This window comes from Lolium perenne, chromosome 3 (assembly GCF_019359855.2).
Source record: "Lolium perenne isolate Kyuss_39 chromosome 3, Kyuss_2.0, whole genome shotgun sequence".
Lineage (NCBI taxonomy): Eukaryota > Viridiplantae > Streptophyta > Magnoliopsida > Poales > Poaceae > Lolium > Lolium perenne.
In genome coordinates, this window is record NC_067246.2 from 137,953,723 (window position 1) to 137,963,850 (window position 10,128).

The 10,128-nt window shown below is 43.6% G+C and overlaps 1 protein-coding gene across 2 annotated transcripts; it reads right to left on the reverse strand.

Annotated features, from left to right (window-relative positions):
• Window positions 1–581: 581 nt before the first annotated feature.
• LOC127342558 (uncharacterized) lies at window positions 582–8,582 on the reverse strand. Of its 2 annotated transcripts, XM_051368533.2 has the most exons (5): window positions 8,423–8,582; window positions 8,200–8,284; window positions 7,042–7,634; window positions 3,638–3,813; window positions 582–1,478 (listed from the first exon to the last, which is right to left on the reverse strand). In XM_051368533.2, exons 2-5 carry the CDS (start codon window positions 8,219–8,221, stop codon window positions 986–988), a joined length of 1,284 nt encoding a protein of 427 aa, XP_051224493.1. In that variant the 5' UTR covers window positions 8,222–8,284; window positions 8,423–8,582; the 3' UTR covers window positions 582–985. The 2 variants fall into 2 exon arrangements, with proteins under 2 accessions (XP_051224493.1, XP_051224494.1); XM_051368534.2 differs by lacking the exon at window positions 8,200–8,284 and having other exon boundaries at window positions 8,423–8,575.
• Between the last annotated feature and the right edge of the window lie 1,546 nt (window positions 8,583–10,128).

A 10,128-nucleotide genomic window follows, 5' to 3' on the forward strand; every position in this document is an offset into this window, starting at 1 on the left:
TACTGCTTACAATTTCATGGGGTGCAAACTCATCAATTCGATAAATACATAACAAAACAGTGCATGTTCATCTGTGCATATTAGGTAATCAAATTCCAAGACAACTTTAGTGTAAATTATGTATTTACTCGATGGGCCAAGTTCTTCCAGTGTAAATATGTAACTACTAATTGATATGAGTGCTTGCAGTCTAGAAGGAATCTTATGGAGTATTTATATGGCTCAACTAAGTGAAACATATTTCATCTATGCCAGAAAAGTATTGTCATCATGATTTTGTATGACAAAATAATATTTCGGTTGGATTTGAACAGGCAAGAATTACCCTTCCATATAAAGGAAATACTGAAGATGCGACCTCCTGCATACACAGCTGTTGTTCTCGCAGTTAAGAGAACTGACGACTTAGATATTTTTTCCTGTTAGGGGAGAAATCCCGAAGGATTCACCAACAAAAGCTCGTCCCAGAAGGGCAATTTCCCCGCAGCCATGTGTTAAACTCAAGCAAAAAAGAGAAGGGAGGGGTAGAGAACTCGCTGCTACCCTGAATAAACAGAATACCATTTCAATAAGGATAACGCTAGCACAAACTGGATTACTGCTATTTCAATCTTCAGATACGATTCATGTTCCATGTGTATACTTGTTCTTTCAGCACACACGCAAGCCACACTTCGATGATCTAGTTGCACAAAGCACACCTACTAAAGTTCGATTCAAGTTAAAAACCAGTCCACAGACTTATTCGCAGATAAAAAGCATCCTAAGCAGCATCTGATCCCCACTCTCTTCTATCAACAGAAGTCAGTATGACAGGTTAGACACTACCTAGTCAACTCCCATTGTCTTATGAGCAAAGTCATATATCATCATATATGTACCATGGGGGAGGCGCGGCGAGGCCCAGCAACCGCGACTAGTAGCCTCCCCTAGTTAAAAGCACCAGGCCTCTTTGCCCTCGCTGGGGGCAGAGCGTCGTTATTATTCACGACGCCCACGCAAAGTACGGGCATATGGCCCTCCTTGCCACGGTCCAGTTGCCGCATCCATAGAAATACCGCCCCTGCATGGGACCCGGTTTGCGTACAATGTTCCACCTGCTCAGCACTCCGCAGTAGCAGTACATTGGCCTCTCCTTTCCTGCGATGTTGCCAGCATATGGATTATTATTAACCTGGACATGAGGTCCCAGCATCTCCTTTGCCTTGTGCTGCAATAGGGTGGGATCTGGAGAACGGTCAGGGGATGGCTGGCACGTTATTGACTGTGGGGCTGGTTGCCACACAAGCGAGTTCGTGATGGAGAACTTGAAGCCCCGGTGCATCAGCAGCGCAAGGAGGCGAGCAGTATTGCGCGCATCGTCAAGCCCACAGTGGGCACGACCCTCCCACGTGAGGCCAGCTAACTGAACTGCATCCTTCAAGTTGCACCTCACACCCCCATACACTTCCTGGAAAGGGACCTTCAAGTTGATCCACCTGATAAAATTTGCGCATATTATTAGTCAAAATACAAAGCATTGCACAAATGGCTGAAACATGACTCGTCGTATAAGGGGAAAGATATGAAGAAAGATAGCTATTTACATGTGTAGAAATTTATTTACTGATTATCAATTTAATCATCTCCCCAGAAAAATCAGTCGAATATGAGAAAAGAAGATTCAGTGACCTATTTAATCCCTTTAGCAAGCAATGTAAAGTATGTACACTGAGAATATATTCCATTTTTTCAAAGAACTTTCTGGTAACAAATATCAACATCTACAAGTTGAAGTTTAAAGACCTATATGGAACACAATCGAAATAATTCCATGCAAGCTTCTTCCGTTTCAAACAAGCCCTAAAGTTTTATACATTCATGATGCATGAATTAGATTGAATCTCCAAACATTCATATTTTTGAAGAACAAAAAGAACAGGGAAAGTGGGCAGCTAAAAACTCCTAAAAGCTATGTACAATTGTTTCACTTCATCTCATAATCTGCATGGTTGATCAAAAAGAGAATAACAAGGGCCTAGATTATTGGTTCAACAGCCTTGGTGCTACTGCTAAGCAGTAAGCACCTCTAATTTCATTTAGAATTGACATATTGTGACACAGTACAATGATAGTGTTAGGTTGGAGGCAAGGATGGCATGCCCGTGTTTGAAGCATGTGCAGAGTGATCAACTGGGCCTCCAAATTAGGAGGGCCCCCAAATTACTACTTCTAATTGGGGCTAATCAATGCATTGAGCATTAGGGCATGTACAATGGTAGAGAAGGCATGCCTTCCCTTACTCTGCCACATCATCTGGAGAAGACAATAGATGTAAGTCATACAATGCATTATCTCTTATAGCCATTCCTACCAATTAATGATACAGTAATTAACTAAATTTTTGTAGGGAATTATGTTGATAAGGGAAGACATGTGGTACAATGGAGAAAATAGCTTTCCCTTATTAGTATAAGAGATGGTCCCTTAGCTAAAGGAAGACAACCTTCTCTCTCTTCATTCTCTCTTCTCCAATTAAGCAAAAAACCGAAGTGGCACCTCTAAGGAAAGGCTGACGTTGCCCTATTGTACGTTCGCTTAATGCTGCCTTGGAATCTGCCACCAAATTAACTCCAAAGGGAGGGCCCTGAAGTCACGCACACATCTACCTTTCTCTCTTTCCTTGCTCGTCTGTCTATCGATGCCACCGAATTAACTCTAGAAGGATGGCAGTTTCTCCCAAAATATGTAGTACTGCTAGTACTTTTGAATTCTGATAATCACCTTTTGTTAGGATGTACTACCTCCTTCCAAAATATAAGCCTTTTTAGAAAGATAATTTAGCTTTCTATAAAAAGGGCTTATATTTCGGAACGGAGGTAATAACTTTTTTAACAAAAGTTGTACCACCAACATGATATATATATTACAAAACCGTGTTTTTCTTTATTGCCAATGGTTGACCTAATTTTGGTTTTGCACAGGGCCTCCATTTTCTCAGGTACGGCCCTGGAGGATGAGCATCCATGGGAGCATCAGCCCCATCCAAGTGTTTGGTTGGTCAAATCATACCATGCCATCCAGGACAAGTGTACGACTGAAGAGGATATTATCCTTTGAGCTACGAGATACGATGAAAACGACCAAACGAACCCATAAATATTTTACTTAGTGTATGATTACATCCGATGAAATCGACCTCTCAAACTTTGTCAGTGAAGCAGGTCTACTCCTATTGTACAGAAGACACTAGACTTACTTTATCATAGTCAATTGTTTTAATAAATTGCAAAGCCATACAGTTTGAACACCGAAGAAATAAATAATCGATAACTGCACCATCCTAGTTTTCAAAAAGCATAATTTGACTGGCACCAGATTAATAAATACCAAGGTTGAGAAAGCCACGAAGGAATAATGTCCACCACTAAGGCTTGGTGAAGATTGAGTTTTCTAATAGATGTGGTTACTGGTTAGTGATGCATAAATGGTTAGGGAAAAAATAATATGATAACCAAACAAATAAAAGCAAAAGAGAGAGAGGGTAGCATTATTTGTACATTCATGCCCGTCCACATGATTGAGAAACAAATAGGTCCACTAAACTCAACTGAACAGCATGTCACACTAAGCCATGTAAATATGAGATATATTTTACCTGTTGAAATAGGGGGGCTTCCTGATTCTCTTGAGCCTGCACTCTGATTCCAGCATCACGCGGCAATCCCAGTTAGACCAGGTGACAACAGCAAAGTTCTTGTGCTTGATTCCTTTGTCCTCTAACCATTTATCATGCATGAGCAAAGCTTCACTTAGCGGTACACCTCTGTCCACCTAGACATGCAAACTCTATTACTGACCAAATACACAAGTCAAACTTTTGGCCATACACTGAACACCTTCTCTTTAAGGTAGGCAAAATATGACTTCATCGAAGTGGTAATTTTTCTTATATTGCCCGATTGAATATAGTACATCATAAAACTGTAGTAGAGCTTTAAAATTTCGACAGCACATCAAATAGGTTGATTGAATATGTAGAAATCATATATGCATATTTGTTTCAGAAAAGGTGACAGCATTACAATTTTATAGTCAACATTGTGTTCTTGAACTGTATCAATGTCCAGAAGAGATGCTTTTGTGAACAAGATGGGAGTACACAGATGAAAAGTAACTGGTTTACAGGAACATATAAAGTTCACTTTTGTGGCATACAGATTTACTTAACAAATGCTGACTTTCAACAGCCTCACAGTCTCACACCCATCTTTGCATTACATTCCACCATAAGAAATGACACAGCGGAGAATTTAACAGCTCATCAAATTAAAAGGTCAATCATTAACATCCATCTGCTTACCTTGAATTATGCTTGCTAAGAAAGCTAATGTTGCTAAGTTTATCTTGCAGGGGAAGTACACTTCTATAAAGCCCCTTTATCAGTGTCTAGCCAAATAAGGCCCATGTCTCACCATGAGTATGCATGCCAAGTGCAAAGTTGTTTTCCCAACATTCCCATCAATGGTGGATTACAGAAACAGAATATCTAAGACGTCCTTTTTGGAAATTATTGTTGTCTCACATTGTTGGAAGTATCTACAGAAAAAGCTGAAATTGGCTCTATCGGTGGATCATGGAAGCTGCTTCCACAAACAGTCAAACGACAACATTGACCATCACTTGGAATCCACCATAGAATTGTCAGCAGCAGCAATTAGCTTCTACTGAGTACATCCTACTGTTCAGTAACAAACACCCTGCCATCTTTTCTTTTCCTTTTTCTTTTGCGAGGAGACACCATATCCTCAGGAGGTTCATAATAGCAAATGCCATCTACATAAGGTCAAACAAAGGTCAAAATAAGGTCTGCAGAACCCATAGTGCCTTGATGATACCGCAAGTCGTCTGCATAGGCTGTGCAAATGACCCGTAGCTCAGACACATTCGCATGAAGCTCGAATAAACAATGATTACTAAGGTGATTAACCTTTTGCTTAATAGTAGCTAAGGCCTTCATATGGTACTCTTTTTTGTCTAAGATGATGCATACCACCATGATTAGTAAGTTGATTAAACCTTTCCTAAGAGTAGTTTGGGGCTGGGTGTGGTACATTTTGTTTGTCGAATTTAGAATAGTTTTCCAGGCAAACCAACGCTATGAATGATGCATATCCCGCCACCCGTACAAAGCCGAAAATCAGCAAATAGATCTTAGATTAGCTTCACCGTGTAGGTTTTAAAATCCAGTAATAATCAAGTTCAGGAGGTGATATACAATTCTGCTTCTTATCGGAAGTAAGCCCAATACACGATGGGAACTGTTTTTAACCAGGCTAGGAACAATACACCACGACCTGACATAACTTAACTATCAATATGCGTCTATAAGAAGTGGGCCTAAGAAACAATGGAGCCTGTTCATAAAACTAGGTCACAAATCTACAACATGTACCCCTAAACAATGTGGCATCCATTCATAGGTCACATACACTACCATTTGGCACCCTCATATTAGCTGAAGAACTACATGAACCAAAATGCAACACAGTAATTCTAGTGCTTATGATTTACACACCCGCGCTTCACTGACAGTGACAGGGTTCTCTGGTTCCAGACCTAAGAAATTCGAACATCTAGGCATCAACTGCAGTAGCCTTAATAGTTCATCCCACTTGACTAATGTATAGAAAGAAGACAATGCTGACAAAGGAGAGATGATCCTGGTACGCAACAGCTTTGTCGAAGCTCCGTCCCTGGCCCTGGTGTGTTGCCGCGGCATCCAGCTTTGGCTACCACAGTTTTCAATTTCTGTAGCAGCTGCGTCCAAGGCCTGCTGCACCACCGAGAGGCCCATGGCCATTTCCAGCTCCGGCGCCAGTGGATTGATCGTGAGGTTCAGATATGTATTGGAGACTTGGGTTTCTTTGTTACCTAACAATGGAACCAGTGTTGGTAGAGGAAGACCTCATTTTCTTCCATTGCCAATATAATGTGTCCCCATGGTCTGAGTATTATTAAGCGTAGCGGGCTTATAAATAACAAACCACATTACCGGTTTAGCTTAAAAATTTAACACGCTCAGGTCAACAGCCGAACACACTTACTCACAGTGCTGGCTTGGCCCAGGTGGAAAAAAAAAATTCCAAGCTACCAGCTGACACCAATTTATCCTAGGCGAACACACTTAATCATAGGGATGGCTTTGCCCAGGCAAAAAAAAAATCCAAGCTACTTGCCGACACCAATTTATTCTAGGCACGGTATTCAGTTCCCCTAGACTACCTTTACACGACTAGAACACAAAGAAATGATTTTTGCAGCATGCCGCAATTAACTACAAGACATCAAACCAGAGAGATGTTAAATAGTAATATTTTTTAGCAATATGCACACCCTCATGTCCATACAGAAATTCAAAAGTTGCCAAAAGCTGGACCTGACCTGCTCATATCACATTAAAAAACTTAATCCTAAGAAGCAAATTACTAAATACCAGGCTAGAGAGAATAATTGAAAAAGGGTGACTCAGTGAAGTTATCAATAATTCGCAATGAAATAGAACGTTTCTACCAAACTCATACGGGAAAGCTAGCTGTGAGATCTAATAAGTGTGGGCAACCAACTAGATACTGATTGGCATGCAATTAAGTTCGAATGGCTTGTGTCAGATAATGATGGAATCAGCCAATAAAAGATGCGAGGAACCCTCCACACATGTAACTGTGGAAGTGTAGATTTCAATTGTATTTATCTTAGTTGGCATCTAAAATAGAAATAGAATATAAATGCTGGCTGATGGAATCTGCGCAATTGGATACGAATTTTAAGTTTACTTCAATACGTAGAAAAGGTACAGACCAAGTTAGGTTCCTCGTGTGTACATAATGACGCTGACATGAAAGCTCATTGGTTCCTTCCATCTATACTCTATATAATTATACTACATACTTGCCCAGTCATTCTATTAGCTCAATTGATCATGTTAAAACCTTACAAATAATATTAACTGGCTATATTTATGAAATATAGGAATATTCAAAATCTAGAATATGCACCAACCTGAATCTGTTGTATACCAGTAAGCTCCTTGCAGAACTCAGTCAAACTTTGATGATATGCTGGCCGAACGTATGTTTGAAAGGAGGCTTCCAATTGTCCCGTTGCACTGTTAACCAAGACAGATGGGAACTCAATGATCTCTTGTGGTTGTGGATTGTTCTCCTTGTCACATGTTGCTTCAAAGTCGATAACCACAAAATATTGAAATTCCTGAAGTTGTGCGTCATGAGGGTAACCTTGAGGGAACATCTTGAATGGGAACTGAACTCTTTTCTCAATGGGAAAACTGTGGTCCCTATTAATCTGATAAAATTGGTTCTCAAACCCATACGGTTGTGGCTGCCGCAGCATTTGGTAATCAGAATACAAATGTGGCCAGGCATAAAACTCCTGGCGGTAGTAGGGTCTGCCAAATCCTTGATTTGGGAGTGGAGAAGCCTCCCAGACTTTATCTAGTGCAATACTACTATCATTCTTTTTCTCATCGTTCTCAGGGAACCCTTCAATGGCACCTCTGTGATCTTGAGGGTTATAGGGAGAAATATTCGGCTTGAGACACCCTGGAGGTGCCTCATTATTGACTTGCATTTCCTCTGCATTGATGAAGTAGATAAGAATATGTATGTATGGTAGAATCAACATTGCAAAGTTAATTATTAGGACACTTAGGGTTGTTGTCAGAGCTAAAGACGGCATCCCAAAACTTATCTTATGTATCATCATACTCCAGCTTAGCGCAAACCCTTTACCAATTCGAATGCAAAACACTCTCAACTCAAGAATACCAGTCTGCACCACTATTACCAGTGCATTATTAGCGCTTGTTACTAGTTAGCACATTTTCTTCAATTTAGTAGACACCATTTAGTTTACACTGGTCTGAACAATCCCAAAAAAAAAAAAAAAATCTAACAGTAGCACGGAGCAGAAGCAACACGCTATATCCAATGTCCTCCTACATACATACAGATGATTACACATAATTCAACAGAAACGCAACGGGGGCACCCCAATCCCCGCCTCAGTCCACTGACATCTGCCGAGGGAGAGAGGTTTGGGAAAAGTTCCCCCTAAAAATCGCGCCTTTGCCCCCGCCGGCAGTCCACTAGAGAGAAGAGGGGGGGGAGATCAAGATCCAGATGGAAGAGGAGATCTGACCTGCGCGTTCGTGATCAATCATGTCCGTGGGCGTTGCCGCGGCGCTGCACCATCCGGATCAGAACTCCCCCCGCGCCGCACGGACCTGATCGATCCCCCCACGAAGAAGGAAAGAAACAGAAGAAAAAAAAAGAAAACAGCGGATGAGCGCGCGCGAGGACGAGATCGAGCTACGGAGAGAGGAGAGACGGGAATCTGTGGGCGCGGGCAAACACGGACGTACATGTGACGGCGAGAACCGGAGCGGAGGGACGAACAGAGCGGCCACCAGGCGACGACCCTCCTCTCCTCTCCTCTATACCCTTCCAATCCCAGAGGCAGAGGGCGACGGAGGAGGATCGGGTGCAACCGCCGGACAGCGCGCACGGGGCTGGAATCCAATGGGATCGCGACACGCGGCTCCGGAGGGCGTCACGCTGGGTACTTATCGGCGGTTGTGGGCCCGGGAGGACCGTGTCTCGCAGGGAAAAAGCCTGGGACGGAGTGTCAGTGTCACCGCCGTCCAGATCCATGCTGAGATCATGAATCTACCTGGACTCTATCCGTGATGATGATGATGATTGTGCCTTGTGCGACTGAAATTAGAGATTGTCCGGAATTCAACTTGGCTCATCTCTCACGATTTATTATACTAGCACGTCTTAGAGACAGATGCTAACTTTTCATGTTTTTCCCAAAAGAAAGATAAAACCTTCCGGATAATATAAACCCATAATCTATATACCTTACCTAATAATAAAGGGAGGATTGTTTCCTTGGTCCAACACTTTTTCGGACCGATTTGCCCTCCCACAAAAGAATCCCAAACTCGCACGGACCTGCCCGTAGCGTTTACGTGCGCAAAGCGGGCGTACCATTGCTCCATATATATATATACACCGACCTCCCGTTCTCGACCCCGCTCCTCCGGCGACATAGCCGCCCACCGTGCGCCCAATCGTGATTGATGTCGGTCCCGTCCGACCTCCCTTCTTCAACGTGCGCGCCGCAGTGTCCCGCAGCCGTCTCTCCGCCGCCAGGGAACAGGCGGCCACACCAACCTTTCCCCCCGATCGGATTCCAGCGAGAAGAGAAAGGAGGCGGTAGAGCCTGGTCTCCAACTGTTTTTGAGCGCGCGTGAAGCCGGTGGCTGCGCTATATTAGATCCTGGATTATCTCGTTCAGGAGATTAGATTAGCTGATGACTCGATCTGTTCCTTTTATTTGGACTCGATGTCTTCTCAGGCAGTGGTGAATAAAGAGATGGCAAGCGATTGGGACGGACTGTAGGATAACGTTGCATAGAAAACAAAAAATTTCCTACCGCGAACACGCAATCCAAGCCAAGATGCAATCTAGAAGACGGTAGCAACGAGGGGGTATCGAGTCTCACCCTTGAAGAGATTCCAAAGCCTACAAGAGGAGGCTCTTGTTGCTGCGGTAGACGTTCACTTGCCGCTTGCAAAAGCGCGTAGAAGATCTTGATCACGATCGGTTCCGACGCCACGAACGGGCAGCACCTCCGTACTCGGTCACACGTTCGGTTGTTGATGAAGACGACGTCCACCTCCCGTTCCAGCGGGCAGCGGAAGTAGTAGCTCCTCTTGAATCCGACAGCACGACGGCGTGGTGTCGGTGGTGGTGGAGAAGTCTGGCGGAGCTTCGCTAAAGCTACGCGGGAGTTATGGAGGAGAGGGGGCGGCTAGGGTTTGGGAGGGGGTGGCCGGCCACTTCAAGGGGGGCGGCCAGCTTGTGGTCTTGGGGTGGCTGGCCCCCTCCCTTGGCCCCTCATTATATAGGTGGATCCCCAAGAGTTGGTCTCCAAGTCTTCGAATAAGACCCGAACCAAAAACCTTCCATATGGAGGGGAAACCTAGCCAAGCTAGGACTCCCACTAGAGGTGGGAGTTCCACCTCCCATATGGGGGTGGCCGGCCCCTAAGGGGAGTCC